Source organism: Oncorhynchus nerka, linkage group LG9a, assembly GCF_034236695.1.
Source record: "Oncorhynchus nerka isolate Pitt River linkage group LG9a, Oner_Uvic_2.0, whole genome shotgun sequence".
NCBI classification, from domain to species: Eukaryota; Metazoa; Chordata; class Actinopteri; order Salmoniformes; family Salmonidae; genus Oncorhynchus; species Oncorhynchus nerka.
Genome location: NC_088404.1, coordinates 49,260,242 through 49,280,653, shown reverse-complemented (window position 1 = coordinate 49,280,653; position 20,412 = coordinate 49,260,242). Strand labels below are relative to the sequence as shown.

Genomic DNA, 20,412 nt, shown 5'->3' with positions numbered 1-20,412 from the left:
AGTACTAATTTAAGTGAGAAAAATGAGTACTCTTAAAGATACAATTTAATTACCACTAATAATCTAAGAAATTGATGCCTTGCTGGTATTTCTTAGCACCTTTTTTAGTTGGAGGGATTCAATGCAATTCCTTACCACAAAGCTTTCCACATAAAACATGGAAACAACATATGGCAAGCTGACAAACAACATTGCTGTTACAATAGGATAAATCACAAGCATTTATCAACAGAAAAAAATAAAATCCCAAGTGGGAGAAAAATATGCAAACGCAAGATTTTCTGTACAGCAAAGCACAAATTTGATATCGTAACATCTTACAATGGTATTGTTCATTGTGCTTTTTTGTCCATTCATCAGTGGTGGTGCCTCAGCCTAGTCCCAGATCTGTTTTTGCTGTCGTCAATGACCATAGGAGTTACAATGACAATAGAAATGACAATGACCATAGGAGTTCCTTGTCATGATGACAAATCTGGGACCAGGCTAGTTGTGCTCATCTTGTCTATCGGTATATACAGCAGCTGTGGAGGAATTTATTGAAGTAGTTCCTGAACTCTGTGTTGAAAACTGTGTAGATGATGGGGTTGAGGGCGCTGTTGACGTAGCCCAGCCAGGTGACGATGCTCATCAGCCATGGGGGGATGTAACAGGTGGCACACAGGGCCCGCATGGTGTGGACCACGAAGAACGGGGTCCAGCAGAACAGGAAGGCACCTGGGATGGAATAGACACACACATACAGGCAGTCAGGCACAGACACAAGCAGACACACAAGGCACACACACACACACGTAGGAAAACAGGTACGCGGTACTCACAAACATAGGAACATAGGTAGGCACACACAGGCAGGCAGGCAGGCAGGCAGGCACACACACACACACACACAACCAGTGGGAGGTTTATACTGAGGCTCTTTAGATTTCTGCTTAAGAAATCGTAAACCACAGGGATTGCAGTAAAATGACACCTCTGAGACTTCTCATTTATGAAACGATTATATGTCAGGCTGACACAGGCTTGAAACTCTTTATTACTACATATGTAGGATCTTAACTTTCCTGCAATGCAGAACATTTTAAACGTGCATTTGAGGTTTAAAAATGCTTCTGAAATGTGTAATTTCCACTTAGAAATTTCAAACTTGATTTTCCCCTACAAAAATGTCCAGTAATATTATAATCCACATAACATTTAACATTTCCTGTTGCTGCCAGAAGATTCTCCTGCTGTAGCAAATTGGCTCAAAATAAGATCACCCTCGGTCTCAAATGGCACCCTATTCCCTTTACAGTGCACCACTTTTGACCGGGGCCCATGGTAAAAAGTAGTGCAATTTATAGGAAATGGGGTGCCATTTGGGACTCAAAACAAATTTAATAACACAGGAATTGCTAAATATATCATGAGTCTTACTTTGAGGACATCATTGAGTGGCGAGTGGGAATAGATCTAGCTAGCAATAAATCAAACGCAATCAAAATCAAAGATTGGGCCCTATAAATACAGTTTACCCTCTTAGGGCTCCATTCAGATGGCTGTATTTCAGATTGAAGTAGTCTGAAGAGACCCTGCTGATAGGACGTTTTTTTTCTTCCACTGAGCCTAAATGACATCTGCATCATGAAGTGTGATCATATCCTAATGATATACTGTAGGTAAAACAGTGCTATTTACAGAAATACTTACAACAGGTCATTTCCATATCAGAGGGATAGCAAGGGTTGTTAGAACTATGCTAATGGTGGATATACAGTAGGGGGAAGTCAGCCCAATTCTGTATTGTAAATTGATAAACGGCATTTAAAATCATACTCTTGCCCATACATGAACCAATTGCTCATACATGAGCAAAACGCATGAGGAATACTTCAGATACGGATCCATCAGTTAAGCTTGATAGAACTGCGCCAGATCGAATTATGTTTGTATGTAAAGAAGTACACCTGCCAGGCAGCTTCCCTGCCTAGCCCCCTGCTTGGCTGAATAATTCAGAAATGCTGATGGGATTTCTATTAATATCTAGAATGAACATTAGGATGAGTGATAGATAGATAGACACTAACTGTTGCATGCTGGGTAGGTCTGGGTTGGGTCCCATGGCCCATAGAGGTCCGGTCAAAAGTATTGCACTATATAGGGAATAAAGGTGCCATTTTTGACACATCCCTGCTCTGAGCATCAACTCCCTTTGGAAGCTGGGCTTTCCTTTCTCCAACTCATTCACTTACTGTGGAGGGAGGTCTTTGGCTGAACAACATAATGTGAGGCAGAAATCGGATTAGATTTTATCCCCCCAAAAATTCAGCTATCTCAAAGGAACTCAAGCTATGGATAAAGTGTCCAAGTCATCTAATGTAGGGTGTCTTATTAAAACCTGGTCCCCTTGTGGGCCCCCCAGGACCAGTATTAAGAACGCCTTATCTAATGTAATAATGTGTTTCTGAGTACCTTCCTACCAGACAGCTCCATCACTCCTGCCAATCCTGCCATCATCACCTCCTACTACACCATCGAGAGCATCCTGACTGGTTGCATCACTGCCTGGTATGGCAACTGTTCAGCCTCTGACCGCAAGGCACTACAGAAGGGTAGTGCGTATGGTCCAGTACATCACTGGGGCCAAGTTTCCTGCCATCCAGGACCTCTATACCAGGCGCTGTCAGAGGAAGGCCCTACAAAATGCCAAAGGCTCCAGCCACCCTAGTCATAGACTGTTCTCTCTAATACCGCACGTCAAAGGGTACCGGGGCACCTAGTCTAGGTCCAAAAGGCTTCTTAACAGCTTCTACCCCCAAGCCATAAGACTCTTGAACAGCTAATCAAATGGCTACCCAGACTATTTGCATTGCCCCCCCTCTTTTACACTACTGATATTCTCTATTTATTATCTAACTCTATCACTTTAACTCTACCTACATATACCTACATATACATATACATATACCTACATATACAATTACCTCGACTAACCTGTGCCCCCGCACATTGACTCTGTGCCCGTACCCCTTGTATATACAGTACTGAGGCTACTGTAATCTTACTGCTGCTCTTCAATTATAAAAATAAATAAAACATTCACTTATCAATTATCAACACTTATTTTTCTTAAAACAGCATTGTTGGTTAATTAAGGGCTTGTAAGTAAGCATTTCACTGTAAGATCTACATCTGTTGTATTCGGCGCATGTGACATACAATTTGATTTGTCTATTAAATAAAGGGAGGGATATGAGTATTGAGTGAGGCTGGTTGGAATGGTGTCGTCTCTCAAAGGAGAGTCCCTTATTGTCAGACGCCCCCTGACTTTGAGGCATGTATAAGTATTTTACCCACATAACTCTTTGCAGTCTACATCAGGGGTTCTCCAACTGTTTGGGTCCGGGGACCCCTTTTGTGATTGCAAATTCATCAGGGACCCCCTCATGGTCAGAAAACAACTTGAGTGTAATACAAATAGTCTACAAGGAGTTTTACTATGACGTCTACAGTGCAAGACTGGACGAACCAAATCTCAGGCCCTGGGAGAGAACATGTAAAAGGCCCGCCTCTTGGCATTGGAGAGAAAATGTTGCCATTTTCAAGCTAATGTCCTGCAATTCTACACATTTTGTCACTGGGCAAAGAGATGTTTTGTTGTTGCAGCTTTAAAGCTAATATCCTGCAATTATACACATTTTGCTGTGAGGCAGAGAGAAAACTTTGCAGTTTTAAAGCTTAAATTACAGTGCGTTTATGTATATATACAGTAGAAGTCCAAAGTTTGGACACACCTACTCGATCTTTCTTTCTTTTAATATTTTCTACATTGTAGAATGGTAGTAAAGACATCAAAACTATGAAATAACACATATGGAATCATGTAGTAACCAAAAAAGTGCTATAACACAATTCAAAATATATTTTAAATTTGAGATTCTTGAAAGTAGCCACCCTTTGCCCTGTTAACAGTTTTTCACACTCTTGGCATTCTCACAACCAGCTTCACCTGTGGCGCAGCGGTAAATGGCACTCTATCTCAGTGCTGGAGGCACTGAGATAGGTTCGAAACCATGCTGTATCACAACCGGCCATGTGCCATAGGGCGGCGCACAATTGGCCCAGTGTCGTCCGGGTCATTGTAAATAATTGTCCGGGTAAATAAGAATTAGTTCTTAACTGACTTGCCTAGTTAAATAAATTAAATAAAAAACCTGGAATGCTTTTCCAACAGTCTTGAAGGAGTTCCCACATATGCTGAGCACTTCTTGGCTGCTTTTCCTTCACTCTGGGGTCACACGCATCCAAAACCATCTCAATTGGGTTGAGGTCAAGTGATTGCGAAGGTCAGGTCATCTGATGCAGAACTCCATCACTCTCCTTATTGGTCAAAGAGCCCTTACACGGCCTAGAGGTGTGTTTTGGATAATTGTCCTGTTAAAAAAACAAATGATAGTCCCCTAAGCGCAAACCAGATGGGATTGCGTATCGCTGCAGAATTCTGTGGTAGCCATGCTGGTTATTGTGCCTTGAATTCTAAATAAATCACCTACAGTGTCACAGGCAAAGCACCTCCACACATCACACCTCCTCCTCCATGCTTCACGGTTCACATACTCTGCGTCTCACAAAGACATGGCAGTTGGAACCAAAAATCTCAAATTTGGACTCATCAGATTTCCACCCATCTAATGTCTATTGCTCGTGTGTCTTGGCTCAAGCAAGTCTCTTCTTCTTATTGGTGTCCTTTCGTAGTGGTTTCTTTGCAGCAAATCGACCATGAAATCCTGATTCACACAGTCTCCTCTGAACAGTTGATGTTGAGATGTGTCTGCTACTTGAACTCTGTGAAGCATTTATTTGGGCTGCAATCTGAGGTGCAGTTAACTCCAAGGAACTAATCCTCTACAGCAGGTTTTCCTTTCCTGTGGCGGTCCTCATGAGAGCCGGTTTCATATAACATGGACTTGGTCTTTTACCAAATAGGACAATCTTCAGTATACCACCTCTACTTTGTCACAAAAAAAACTGATTGGCTCAAATGCATTAGGAAGGAAAGAAATTCCACAAATGAACTTTTAACAAGGCACATCTGTTAATTGAAATGCATTCCAGGTGAGTAGTTCAGCTGGTTGAGAGAATGACAAAAGTGTGCAAAATATATTTTGGATTTGTTTTTAACACTTTTTTGTTTGAATACTACATGATTCCATATGCATTATTTCATAGTGTTGATGTCTTCACTAATATTCTTCAATGTAGAAAATAGTAAAAAAGAAAGAAAAAACATGAATGAGTAAATGTGTCCAAACTTTTGACTGGTACTGTATGTATATATATATATATATATATATATATATATATATATAAAACATTTTGGGGTATTAGTTTTGAGTTGAAAAACTGATAATTGAGTAGTGTGGATACCAATATCCCTGTGAGCCAACCAGGCCTAGGGTAAAGAACATAATTTAGAAAATGTTATTTAACATTTATTTAACCAGGAAAAGCCCATTGAGATCCAGAATCTCTTTTTCAAGCAGGCAGCAAAAATCAATACCTTACAGAATTAAAACGTACAACAATTAAATACAATTCAACAACATGATTCTGCCTAAAAAAAAACATTTACGCTCCTCTGTAACAGTCTCCCATCAAAATTGTAGATGAATAATGTTACACTGTATTGTATGACACACTTGAGACGTATTTCATGGATCCCTTGGTTGAAAGTCATTTAATCTGTTAGTAATATTCATAAACAATATGAAATGAAATGCAGTACCGCCACTGATCCCACTGAGAAAACCTTGGTCTAGACGACTTCTTCTGTTTGTCGCATGATTTAGATATGATCAACCTGTATGTCAGATCTATTTCATTGACTTTCTTGAACACCGGGTTTTATCCCCAAATGCCATAGTATATAGGCCATGCTTCAGTTCTGCCTTTTCAATAAATACACCAACTCCATTAATCCACACCATTCCTGGACAGATGGACTCAAAGATGGCACAAGGAAACAAGGCTGATCGAGGTCACTTTGAGTGTTTCTCTCTCTTTCTCCCCTCTCCTCCCCCCTTATCTTTCTCCCCCTTTTCCCTTGTTCTCCATCTGCCCTCGTAGACATTTTGCTCAGTATTTATGTGTGTGTGTGTGCTGTTCCTTTAGTGTACAACTTTGCAGTATGGATGATTTTGGCATGGGGAAGGGAAGGATCATCCAGAATAATTTCCTGTCATGCCCTCTGCCTGTACCCTGTGGGGTGTGTGTGTGTGTGTGTGTGTGTGTGTGTGTGTGTGTGTGTGTGTGTGTGTCTACTGGAACAGACTACAGGATTGGCTCTCTGGCAGTTGCACAAGTTCTCACAGGCAAGGAAATTGCATGAAGAATATGTGAAATGCTAGAAATGGCCATGCCCCGGATAATTGTCATTCAATTTTGATAATACATTATCCTGTACAAGTATCTTTGCTCAGGTGTATTTATGGTTCCATACTTCCAGTCAGAAGGCTGAACACTCTACCAACACAATGGTGATGCTGTAGGGATAACATCATTTCTAGGTCTTAAGGGCACAGGTAAACCTTACATGATGATTGGATAAAGGATTACGTTTAAGTTAATTAGAAAGTATTCGCTAAATGGTATTATAATGACCTGTTAGGCCCAATAATGACCCTGTTAATTTAGACGTAAGAAAGATGTAACTGTCATGGCTTTAGAAGCTTCTTATAGGCTAATTGACATCATTTTAGTCAATTGGAGGTGTACCTGTGGATGTTTTCCAAGGCCTACCTTCAAACTCAGTGCCTCTTTGCTTGACATCATGGGAAAATCAAAAGAAATCAGCCAAGACCTCAGAAGAAAAACATTTAAGACCTCCACATGTCTGGTTCATCCTTGGGGGACATTTCCAACCGCCTGAAGGTACCACGTTCATCTGTACAAACAATAGTACACAAGTATGAACACCATGGGACCATGCAGCTGTCATACCGCTCAGGAAGAGACGCATTCTGGCTCCTAGAGATGAACATACTTTGGTGCGAAAAGTGCAAATCAATCCCAGAACAACAGCAAAGGACCCTGTGAAGATGCTGGAGGAAACAGGTACAAAATTATCTATATCCACAGTAAAATGAGTCCTATACCAACATAACCTGAAAGGCTGCTCAGCAAGGAAGAAGCCACTGCTTCAAAACCACCATAAAAAAGCCAGACTACGGTTTGCAAATATACATAGGGACAAAGATCGTACTTTTTGGAGAAATGTCCTCTGATCTGATGAAACAAAAATAGAACTGTTTGGCCATAATGACCATCGTTATGGTTGGAGGAAAAAGGGGGAGGCTTGCAAGCCGAAGAACACCATCCCAACCGTGAAGCACGGGGTTGGCAGCATCATGTTGTGGGGGTGCTTTGCTGCAGGAGCGACTTGTGCAAAATAGATGGCATCATGTGTCAGGAAAATTATGTGGAAATGGGTCTTCCAAATGGACAACGACCCCAAGCATACTTCCAAAGTTGTGGCGAAATGGCTTAAGGACAACAAAGTCAAGGTATTGGAGTGGCCTTCACAAAGCCCTGACCTCAATTACATAGAAAATGTGTGGGCAGAACTGAGAAAGTTTGTGCGAGCAAGGAGGCCTACAAACCTGACTCAGTTACACCAGCTTTGTCAGGAGGAATGGGCCAAAATTCACCCAACTTATTGTGGGAAGCTTGTGGAAGGCTACCTGAAATGTTTGACCTAAGTTAAACAATTTAAAGGCAATGCTCCAAATACTAATTGAGTGTATGTAAACTTCTGACCCACTGGGAATGTGATGAAATAAATAAAAGCTGAAATAAATCACTTTACTATTATTCTGACATTTCACATTCTTAAAATAAAGTGGTGATCCTAACAGACCTAAGACAGGGAATTCTTATTAGGATGAAATGTCAGGAATTGTGAAAAACTGAGTTTAAATGTATTTGGCTAAGGTGTATGTAAACTTCAGATTTCAACTGTACCTCAATGCCGGGATGGGATATGCCACTGTACCCCACATTTGAACTTTTCTAAACTTTCATGAAGAAGGCAGAAATACAAAACAAAATTCTGGAAATATACCCTTTTCACTGGGACCATTGAGTGCTGAAGCTTGTAGCGCGTTAAAATCATCAGTCCTTCATTGCAACATTTACTACTGAGTTCCAAACTGCCTCTGGAAGCAACGTCAGCACAAGAACTGTTCGCCGGTAGCTTCATGAAATTGTTTTCCTTGGCCGAACAGCCGCACAGAAGCCTAAGATCACCATACACAATGTCAAGCATCGGCTGGAGTGTCGTAAAGCTCACAGCCATTGGACTTTCAGTGGAACGCGTTCTCTGGAGTGATGAATCACGCTTCACCATCTGGCAGTCCAACAGACTAATCTGGGTTTGGAGGATGCCAGGAGAACGCTACCTGCCCAAATGCATAGTGCAGACTGTAAAGTTTTGTGGAGGAGGTATAATGGTCTGGGACTGTTTTTTATGGCTTGGGCTAGGCCCCTTAGTTCCAATGAAGGGAAATCTTAATGCTACAGCATACAATGACATTCTAGACAATTCTGTGCTTCCAACTTTGTGGCAAAAGTTTGGGGAAGGCCCTTTCCTGTTTCGGTATGACAATGCACAAAGCGAGGTCCATACAGAAATGGTTTGTCGAGATCAGTGTGGAAGAACTTGACTGGCCTGCACAGAGCCCTGACCTTAACTCAATCATACACCTTTGGGATTCATTGGAATGCTGTCTGTGAGCCAGACATAATTGTCCAACATCAGTGCCCGACTTCACTAATACTCTTGTGGCTGGATGGAAGCAAGTTACTGCAGCAATGTTCAAACATCTAGTGGAAAGCCTACCCAGAAGAGTGGAGGCTGTTACAGCAGCAAAGGCAGACCAACTCCATATTAATGACCATGATTTTGGTGTTCGACAAGAAGGTGTCCACATACTTTTGGTCATGTAGTGTACTTCTCTCGACCCATATCTCGCGCCTGCTTCGTGGTATCTTAATATAACCATAATGGCGTTCCGACCCCAGTGCAGCTCAGTGTAAACAAGCGTAACAGTAGGGTCGGAATCATCTGGCTAGTTCTCTTGGTGATGACTCAGACCGCACAATGCACAGAAGATTGACCATGAACATATTTACAATGAATATTTTGCGGTTGTTGTGTGGCTTTGTTTGTGCAGAGTACATTTAGTTATTACAACAGTTACATCAGTGCCCAACCAACAGTGTTACCATAATAGAAAAAGTGCAAAGTGCCAACCAAACAGATAAGAGAACAAAAATGATCCAACTCACCCACAACGACAGGAAGCACCTTCATGGCCTTCCTCTCTCTGCAATTAATCTTGGCCCTCTTCTTCTGGTGAGGGTCGGTTTGGGGGTGGAGGTTGTACCTAATGTTAGAATAGGCCACCACGGTGGGCACAGGGCCGTCCTTGTACTCTGTAGTTGTTAACGAGTTGTTATAGGGGCGGTCTGGTGTGTCTGGTGAGGAGTTTTTATAGGGGCCGTCTGGAGACTCTAGGGGGTAAGAGTCCAGCTCTTCCAGATTAATATCCTTTAGCTCTGGCTTCATGTCTGTGAGCTCCTTCCTCTTGATAATGGGGGGTAGAGGAGGAGGCAGGGATTCCAGCGGGGGCAGGGAGGCAGCTGCGTCCTGGAACTTCCTACAGACCAGGATGCTGCTCCTCAGCTTGGCCTTGCGTGCCTCCTCCCACCTCCTCAATCCCCGGAACATGCCGCAGTAGAGGAGGAGCATGATGGGACAGGGAATGAAGAAAGAGCAGACAGAGGAGTAGACCACGAAGTTGTCGTCCTCCAGTTTACACTCTGTAGTGTCCCGCTGCGGGACGTTTTGGATGCCAAACATGACGGGTGAGGCCACTGCCAAGGCCAGGATCCACGTGGCGGAGAGCAGGAAGATCTGTCTCTGATCAACATGCTTAAGGTTGTAGTTGAGTGGAATGGAGACAGCGATGAACCTGAATTAATCATATCAACCAGAGAAAAGATTGAGAGGAGCTGTATTCACTATGTTTTCACTTTGTAGAAGAGAGACATTCATTAATGATTTCCTTTGATCTAGCATTATAGACTAAACAAAAATATAAACGCACCAAGCAACAATTTCAAAGATTTTACTGAGTTTCATTTCATAGAAGGAAATCAGACAACTCAAATTAATTCATTATGCCCTAATCTATGGATTTGACATAACTGAGCAGGGGCACAGCCATGGGGAGGCCTGGGACCAGCCAATCAGAATTAGTTTTTAGGGCTGGTCTCTATTACAGACAGAAGTACTCCTCAGTTTCATGAGCTGTCTGGTTGGCTGGTCTCAGACGATCCCGCAGCTGAAGAAGCAGGATGTGTAGGGCCTGGGCTGGCGTGGTTACACATGGTCTGCGGTTGTGAGGCCGGTTGGAGCTACTGCTAAATTCTCGAAAACGACGGAGATGGCTTACGGATAGATAAATGAACAGCTCTGGTGGATATTCCTACAGTCAGCATGTCAATGACACGCTCCCTCAGAACATCTGTGGCACTGTGTTGTGTGACAAAACTGCACATTTTAGAGTGGCCTTTTATTGTCCCCAGCACAAGGTGTACCTGTGTAATGATCATGCTGTTTGGCAAAGGAGAAATGCTCACTAACAGGGATGAAAACTAATGTGTGCACACAATGAGATAAATAATATTTTTGGTGCATATGGAACATTTCTGGAATCTTTTATTTCAGTTCATGAAACATGGGACCAACACTTTCCATGGTGCGTTTATATTTTTGTTTATTATAGTACAGGGGTGTCAAACTCATTCCATTGAGGGCAGGGTGTCTGCTGTTTTTCCCTTTCAATTTGTGTCCAATTAAGACCTGTACAACCAGGTGAGGGGAGTTTTTAACAAATCAGCAACCTTAACTCATCAATCAAGTACAAGGAAGGACCGAAAACAGACACTCGGCCTTCTGTGGAATGAATTTGATACATGTGTTCTAGTACATTACCTTTGACACAAATATATTATGTACACTGAGTGCAAAAAACATTAGGAACACCTTCAGAACAGCCTCAATTCTTCGGGACATGGACTCTACAAGGTGTCAACAGTGTTCCACAGGGATGCTGGCCCATGTTGACTCCAATGCTTCCCACATGTGTGTCAAGTTGGCTGGATGTCCTTTGGGTGGTGGACCATTCTTGATGCACACGGGACACTGTTGAGCGTGAAAAACCCATCAGCGCTGCAGTTCTTGACACACTCAAACTGGTGCGCCTGGCACCTACTACCATTCCCCGTTCAAAGGCACTTAAATCATTTGTCTTGCCCATTCACCCTCCTAATACCACACATACAAAACCAATGTGTCATTGGTCTCAAGGCTTAAAAATCCTTCTTTAGCCTGTCTCCTCCTCTTCATCTACACTGATTGAAGTAGACATCAATAAAGGATCATAGCCTTCACCTGAATTCACCTGGTCAGTCTTTTATGGAAAGGGGCATGTGTTTGGATCCTTTGGCAGGCTTTAAGTTTTAAAAACAATGATATTATTCCCATTTGTGTGAATGCTAATGAGGTTTTCTTGGCTACAGGCAACACAGAGGCAACAAATACCTCAACAGGCCCTATATATCTTAATGTCAATGATAGGCGTTGTAACAGTGAGCAATGAAAATTATAATCATATCAGCTAATGTTCCCATGCAAATGCTACCAGTTTATCAAATGGAAACATATTTTATCCTGAGGTTTTATGTCTTGTAAGTTTTTCTCTCTCTGCTTCATTTGTGCTTTCCGTTAACACTGATTGGTTTCAGGAAGAAAGGGGGAAGAGAGAGATGACAGGTCATTGCTGGAGATATGGTTATTTTCCTAATCCGATCTAGTGGAGGAGACACTATGACCTATGACTTGGGCTGATAGCGAAAGCAGCAGGGGTCTCCTCCCTTGTGCTGCTAACACTGCCAGCACAACTCCCAGCAAAGTGCTTTGGGAGAGAACATGTTAGTATTGGTATTCAATGGCTCAAACATTCGGACACAGGGTAGGAAAGTTAATTGGAATCCATAGATTATTTTAGTGAACTTGACCTAGCTCAAACATCATGGGGGGGATATCAATGAATCGACTCATGCTTGTATTGCAGGGCTGTTTCTGTCATAAGTCACACTTGATGTCAGCGCTTTGACCACCACCTGAGAGGTCGGACCGAATGTTAACAGAGAGTTAAAGGTCGATAACCTGTCGATGCTGATGGCGCAGAGGTTGAATATGGAAGCCGTACACAGCATCACGTCCATTGTCATCAGGCCGTCGCAGACATGCATGTTCAGTGACCACAGACCACCCTGGAACTGAAACAGAGCAGCAAACACACACGGTCAGACAGGCAACATCACTGAACTTAAAAATAACTTTGTCTCTTTCTCAATCTTTCCTTGATTCCAAGCTGCCTTTCTCCTCATCTCTTTCTCAAAACACATGAAAGAATGTGATAGGGTAATGACCTTTGATACGCTCCTTCGGTATGGTTGAGAAGGAGGCAAGGACATAGGATGCAAGGAATCGCGGAAAGATTAATTGAGATAAAGCCAAGGTCTGTTGACTACCCTTTGCCCCTCCCTGCCCTCTGATGACTTCCACAAGGTCTCGCCCTTGGCTAGCGTTCTGCACCCACCAGATTGGCTGTGTGTGAAATCAATTTCCTCATTAGCGCTGCTGCAGCTCTATCATAGAGCTGAGCAGAGTGAAGCCCCTCTGGCTGATTGGAAATTGCAGGCGTGGAGCACATGTCAGTTATGACAAGTTTTGGCCTTGACACAATTTAGATGATTTTAATGGTATTCTAATCACATATTTTAATTGGCTTGTTATTAATAACTTCTTTCTCTCGGATTTGGCTGCCAGGTTGGGGACATGTGTCCACTGTCATGTAACGTGTAACATGTGGCTCTGTTCCAATAACATGTAAAAACACATTTCTCCTTCCATCATTCCCATTACGGAAAAACCACATGAATTTCACATGTGAAAAATTACATGAATTCTCATGTCATATCATTTAAAGACATGCGTTTTTTGAATATTTCTCAGGTGATGATAATTCACATGAAACTTCACGTGGATTTTCACATGTTTATGAACCTGACCTTTCACATGTGGATTCAAATGTTCACGTGCACATTTTTGTGATGCCCTGCAAACAAAAATGAGTCGTTAGAAAACACACAAACAGTGTTTAATTTAGAGTGTTTTCAAATGGCAAATTTGACTCACTTTGACATACATGATTACATGGTGTATTATTATTTATACTAGTGCTGGACGATATGGCCAAAATATATCACAATATTGTTCTAATTTTTGACAGTATGATGTTATTTTATGTTTTTGAATAATAAGAGCTATTTATATGAGTAGTGCATGACCATAGGGTGGCAACAAATACATGCTAAGTTGTTTTAATGGGTCTTTCTCTCTTCGAATTGTTTTATCAATCAAACCTCAACCAAAAATCTTTCTCTGCGTTTTCATCTATTTCTGTATTTTCTTCACTCATTATCATTTCCACACTGTTCCACACGTTTTTGTCTATGAATGCCTCCATTTTGTGAAAAAGTACATTTTCCTTTATCAGAAAAATTATTATATTTTATGACCATGACGTATACTTAACAAAAATATAAACGCAACACGTAAAGTGTTGGTCACATGTTTCATGAGCTGAAATAAAAGATCCCAGAAATCTTCCATATGCACAAAAAGCTTATTTCTCTTAAACATTGTGCAAAAATTTGTTAACGTCCCTGTTAGTGAGCATTTTTCCTTTATCAAGATAATCAATCCACCTAAAAGGGTTGGCATATCAAAAAGCTGATTAAATAGCATGACTATTACAAGGGTACACCTTGTACTGGGGAAAATAAAAGGCCACTGTAAAATGTTCAGTTTTGTCACACAACACAATGCCACAGATGTCTCAAGTTTCTTCACCAGCGGAATCGTCTGAGACCAGCCACCTGGACAGCTGATGAAACTGGATTGGCACAATAGAAGAATTTCTGCACAAACTGTCAGATACAGTCTCATAGAAGCTCATCTGCGTGCTCGTCAATGTCATAATCGACTTTAGTGGGCAAATGCTCACCTTCAATGGCCACTGGCATGTTGGAGAAATGTGCTCTTCAAGGATGAATCCTGGTTTCAACTGTATCGGGCAGATGGCAGACAGCGTGCAAAGCGTCTTGTGGGCGGGCAGTTTGCTGATGGCAACATTGTGAACAGAGTGCCCCATGGTGGCGGTGGAGTTATGGTATGTGCAGGCATATGCTACGGACAATGAACACAATTGCATTTTATCAATGGCAATTTGAATGCACAGAGATAGCATGACCAAGTCATGAGGCCCGTTGTTGTGCCATTCATCTGCTGACATCACCTCAGGTTTCAACATAATGCACAACCCCATGTTGCAAGGATCTGTACACAATTCCTGGAAGCTGAACGTTTTCCAGTTCCTCTATGGCCTGCATACTCACCAGACATGTCACCCATTGAACACGTTTGGGATGCTCTGTATCGACATGTACAAGAGTGTGTACCCCTACCCTTTTTAGGTATCTGTGACCAGCAGATGCATATCTGTATTCCCAGTCATGTGACATCCATGGATTAGGGACTAATGCATTTATTTCAATTGACTAATTTCCTTATATGAACTTCAACTCAGTAAAATATTTGAAATTATTGCATTTTGAGTTTATATTTTTGTTCAGTTTATTTTCAATAGATTCAATGGCAGTCTTTAGTTTCGCCACACGGGGCATTGTGCAGATTTCTAGGTAGATGACCTTTTTTCATCAATAACTAGGGTATGGGCAGGGCTCAGGTAGCCTCTCTCTAATTGGATCACTAACATTTTGAAGCTTAGCTCTTTGCTCGTGCCCTGCTGCGCAGTACAGTCCTATCTGCTTCAATAGGCCTACTGCTATGTAGTAAAATACAGTTTACTGCCCAGACATAATTTATACAGCAATTATTATTGAACATGGTATTTGAATCTCTTGGTTTACGGCATTCTGATCTTCCTGCTACGCCACCATGTCTGTGACAATGACTGATTTCACCTGTATTCCGATACTTTGGACTTAAAACTAAACTAAACTTAGCTTTGTTAAAAATACAGAAAAACCTAAAATTGCTACAAATAAGTAAATTATGTCAATGATGAAAGAATAGTCAGATTAACTGACTATTAACTGATTAACTAAAATAGCAATGCAGATGGAACTCTTTTGCTAAGTGCAGAGATGTATTATACAGTGCCTTCAGAAAGTATTCACACCCCTTGACTTTTTCCACATTTTGTAGTGTTACATTCTGGATTAAAAATATATTGAATTGAGATTTTGCCACTGGCATGAACACAATACCCCATTAATGTCAAGGTGGAATTATGTTTTTCAAATTTTCTACGAATGAATTAAAAATGAAATGCTAAAAGGTCTTGAGTCATTAAGTGTTCAACCCCTCTGATGTGACAAGCGAATAAATACTGTAAATCCAGGAGTAAAACTTGTCTTAACAAGTCACATAATAAATTGCATAGACACACTCTATGTGCAATAATAGTATTTAACATGATTTTTGAATGACTACCTCATCTCCCACACATAAAATTATACGTAAGGTCAGTTGAGCAGTGAATTTCAAACACAGATTCAACCACAAAGACCAGGGAGGTTTTTCAATGCCTCACAAAGAGGGTTACCTATTGGTAGATGGGTAAAAATACAAGAAGTAGACATTGAATATTCCTTTGAGCATGCTGAAGCTTTTAATTCCATTTTGGATGGTGTATCAATACACCCAGTTACTACAAAGACAAAGGTGTCCTTCCTAACTCGGTTTGCGGAGAGGAAGGAAACCACTCAGGGATTTCACCATGAGGCCAATGGTGACTTAAAAAAAGTTACACAGTTTAATGGCTGTAATAAGAGAAAACAGGATGGATCAACAACATTGTAGATACGTCACAAATAGGCACTAAAGTAAATGCAATAAATGTGGAAAAGAAATGTACTTTATGTCCTGAATACAAAGCGTTATGTTTGGGCCAAATCCAACAAAATAAATCATTGAGTGACACTCTTCATATTTTCAAGCATGGTAGTGTCTGCATCAGTTATGTGTATGCTTGTCATTGGCAAGGACTATGGATTTTTGTAGGATAAAAAGAAACAGAATAGAGCTAAGCACAGGGAAAATCCTAGAGGAAAACATGGTTGTCTGCTTTTCAACAGACACTGGGAGACACTGAAATTCACTTTTCAGCAGGACAATAACCTAAAACACAAGGCCAAATATACACTGGTGTTGCTTACCAAGACCACATTGAATGTTTCTGAGTGGCCTAGTTACAGTTTTGACTTAAATTGTCTTAAAAATCTATGTGAAGACTTGAAAATGACTTTCTAGCAATGACCAACAACCAACTTGACAGAGCTTAAATAATTGTTTGAAGAATAATGTGCAAATATTGTACAATGCAGTTATGCAAAGCTCTTTGAGACTTACCCAGAAAGATTCAAATCTGTATTCGCTGCCATAGTGATTGTAACATGTATTGACTCAGGGGTGTGAATACTTATGTAAATGAGATATTTCTGTAAATCTAAAAACATGTTTTCATTCTGTCATTATGGGCTGTTGTGTGTAAATGGGTGATAAAAAAATATATAATTTTCAGGCATTTTGAAGTCACGGGGTATGAATACTTTCTGAAGGCACTGTTGTTAATGAATGTGTAAGGGACTTTGTGGGGAAGCAGGAAAATCAGAGTACCCCAAACGCAGAGGCTGTGAGTTAAAATCCCAGATGGGGTCATATTGACAAGTCAGTACTAAGTGATCATGTCAAATGTAATCATATTGTCATTGATTAAAGATTTGTACATTATTTCTGCTGAACAGCATGCGCTTACTTTAAATCTCCCCAGACCATTGCATTACTTATCATGGTTTAGGACCATCTGGGACCATCACACGATGTCCTGACGACTGGTAAAACAAATGTCTTGAAAACATTTTACAAATGTCCTAACATGCTCATCCAGTTATGTTCTTGGGTTGATGTGTCATGGTCCCCTGGAGCTTTTTTGTAAAGTTTCCGTTTTGTTCCAGTAACATTCCCAAAGACGTTTCTACTACCTTCTCGAAACGTTGTGTCATGGTTCCCTGGAGATTTTGTGTAGTTCCAGGGGTGTCCCCAAGGACATTATTGGGATCTTTTGTCATGGTCCCCTCCCCTCCTCCAGGGGACCATGACACAACGTTCAGAGAAGTCCTACAAAACATCCTTGGGGACGGCCCTGGAACAAACCGGGAACTAGGCAAAACCTCCAGGGGACCATGACTGTTTAAATTGAATTAATATCTTTTAAAAATTTTTTAAAAATAAAACATTCTAAATTGAATTTGATACCTGGGCTTGCACATGTTCAAATGTTGTCATGTGTAGTTTAATTTTATCATGTTAATATTTTGCATCCCCATGTTATCAGATCTTTACACGCGACAACATTTGAACACATGTGAAGACATGATCTCGTGAAAGTTTCATGATATCACGTTGAAAGATTGCATCCCCATGTTGTCACACTTATTTCACAAGATCAGGTTTTCACATGTGTAGTTTTATGTTATTGCATGTTGCTTTTAACATGTTGTCACATGTTTTCATGTGATCACAAAATTTATCTGGTTTTTCTGTAAGTTTCCTTCTTTAAGTCCTTGAAGTAATCACTGAAAGCGAAGATTCCATCATAAAGCCGATTTATGGTCAATCTGGTTTCTGTATTAGTCAAACAGCATTTACTGCGATGTGGCCTCTGCAGAAATCAGGGCATTCAAAGTCTTGCTCATCGTTGAGCAGAGCAGAGCTGTTGTGAAGGAAGTTGTCAAGGAAGTGAGTTTGTGTTTATACAGGACGTACCGCCCCCACCTACCGTCAACCAATCATGTCAATGCGGAGTTATATGGAGCCCTCCACATTGTTACAAAATTTGGGTCGTGCACTGCGATGCGGTATGGAGCTTGACTTGGACTTCGGAGGCTCCGCAATTGCTTCACACCCAACGTACGGAGTCTCCGGACCACATTTCCGGATCAAGCATAAATCGTATTTTACACCAGTCATGTTAAATCAGCATTCCCCCCAAGGAAAGGAGGAAAGAAAGGATGCGAGGCATGATGGATGCATTCTCAAAGAATTAGAACAGGACCCCCCAATTTCATCCATCGATTCATCCATGGTCTCTTTCCGACTGGCCAGTTGGTTGCTATATCAAGTACTCTTGAAGGGGCCATAGTGGTGTCCAGTGTGATGCTTGGGACAGTGGCCCTGGGAATGGAATGTTCTGTCAGTGAAAAACCATTGTTCCTATGCTGGGTCTCTTGGCTACTCGTGGCTGTCTGGCTGAGGGAGGGGGGGGGGGGCTGAGAGGAGGCTCTAGTCAGCCTCATTTCCCCGGCCCAGTGTTGACAGCCTGCTGGGACAAATATGTGTATTGTCCTGCGATTGTTGAGGCATGTGCTGTGGCAGAACGGATGGGGATGCAGCCGTGCAATGACTCGCTGCAGGGGTTTTTGGTCCCATCAGTGGAGAGGCAACCCATGCATCCCCCGAGGGGTCAAATACAGTTCATGCCTACAGTGTAGTTACAGCTGTGTGGTTGTTGGCGTTAGATTGAGTTACAGGTTTAAATAATCCACAGTATTATTTAACCTTTATTTAACTAGGCAAGTCAGTTAAGAACAAATTCTTATTTTCAATGAAGCCTATGAACAGTGGGTTAACTGCCTGTTCAGGGGCAGAACGACAGATTTGTACCTTGTCAGCTCGGGATTTTTGAACTTGCAACCTTCCTGGTAACTAGTTCAACGCTCTAACCACTAGGCTACCCTGCCGCCCCTATAAGTAATGACTTATAGACAGTAGATCTAAGCGTATCTGATTATTTCTGAAAAACTTAGAAATAGTATAAATATGTGTGAAGTTGAAAATTCACTATGATCTGGTGAAGTCATGTCTCAAATACTCAGTGGTGTTTGCAAGCCAAATGAGAAGTTTTGACAGAATAGCTTTGACAACAGCAGCAATCTAGGCACACATGCCTTAGCAAACCATTGGATTAATGAGCTAACTGTATTTATCCAGCATTCACATCATCCATTCTGTGCAGTGTTCACCCTTGCATCAGCTGCAACACATTTACCTGGCCCCAATAGATGATAGGTTGTTAGACAATACCCAATTGTGTAAATATGGCATACTATTATATATGCATAATATCAATGACAATTGATATTATTGGTTAATAACATGTGGTCTTTTCTGTCATAATCTGTGATTTGGATTGATAGATGTTATATTACATTATAAACAATGTTACATTATGTGCTCTAATTTGAAATAGCTTCCAATCACAATTAATTGGCCCTTTCGAATGAATATCATAAATTATTATAATGATTAATACTATCACTACTACTAATATTATTAATATGAATCATCATCATAAAGTCACATTGTTTTAATCTTAATAAAATGCATGGCTTTGACTGAGGCACCATACCATTTTGAGACATATTACTCACCTCAACATATATAAACAGTGGCAAAACCAAAACTGCCAACATCAAATCAGCCACAGCCAGACTGACTATGAAGTAGTTGGTTGTAGTTTTCAAAGCTTTTTCTCTGTACACGCTAAGGCACACAAGCAAATTTCCACAAATGATGACCACAATTAGCAATATTCCGAATATCAGAGCAGGGAAGTTATAGTCGGTGTCCTGGGTTTGTGCGGTGTTAATTTCGGCACCCAGAACTAGCACGGTGTTGTTTGAGACGGTGAGGTTGGCTGGCATTTCTGCAGACAGCCACTCTTGCACCTAAAAAGATCCACTCTCCCTTTCTCCTAATAGAAGAAGATGAAGTTCAATCACGGCAGGTCCGAGAGAAAGCAGCAGTCTTGAAAGGGATTTTCATGTAGGCATCTCTTCAAATAGGTATACAGGATGGGTTTCTTTTGCCATCTCGAAGTCTTCATCACTGAAAACTCTGTTGAGACGCCTTGTTGTTGTCCTTTATTATATTTTCAGCACTGTGCACGCTGGACAGAGCCACAGAGCGTCATGCTTTCCAGCAACAAGCTTGCTATTCATGCGCGCTCTCTACGCGGGGTACCTGCTGACAATAACAGGCAGCAAAATTACTGCCAGTCGACCCTGACCCATTGGATTCATTCCCTTTAATATATCTATTTAAAATCCAGTCACTTTGGCACAACACTAGTTTGTTTCTCCCCAAGCCCAGTT

The 20,412-nt window shown here is 41.3% G+C and overlaps 1 protein-coding gene across 3 annotated transcripts; it reads right to left on the bottom strand.

Annotated features, from left to right (window-relative positions):
• Positions 1-208: 208 nt before the first annotated feature.
• LOC115134464 (D(4) dopamine receptor-like) lies at positions 209-20,167 on the bottom strand. Of its 3 annotated transcripts, none has more exons than XM_029668463.2 (4): positions 19,690-20,167; positions 12,275-12,387; positions 9,328-10,013; positions 209-717 (listed from the first exon to the last, which is right to left on the bottom strand). In XM_029668463.2, exons 1-4 carry the CDS (start codon positions 19,960-19,962, stop codon positions 506-508), a joined length of 1,284 nt encoding a protein of 427 aa, XP_029524323.1. In that variant the 5' UTR covers positions 19,963-20,167; the 3' UTR covers positions 209-505. The 3 variants fall into 3 exon arrangements, with proteins under 3 accessions (XP_029524323.1, XP_029524322.1, XP_064878735.1); XM_029668462.2 differs by lacking the exon at positions 19,690-20,167 and adding an exon at positions 15,804-16,203; XM_065022663.1 differs by lacking the exon at positions 19,690-20,167 and adding an exon at positions 14,181-14,419.
• Positions 20,168-20,412: the final 245 nt, after the last annotated feature.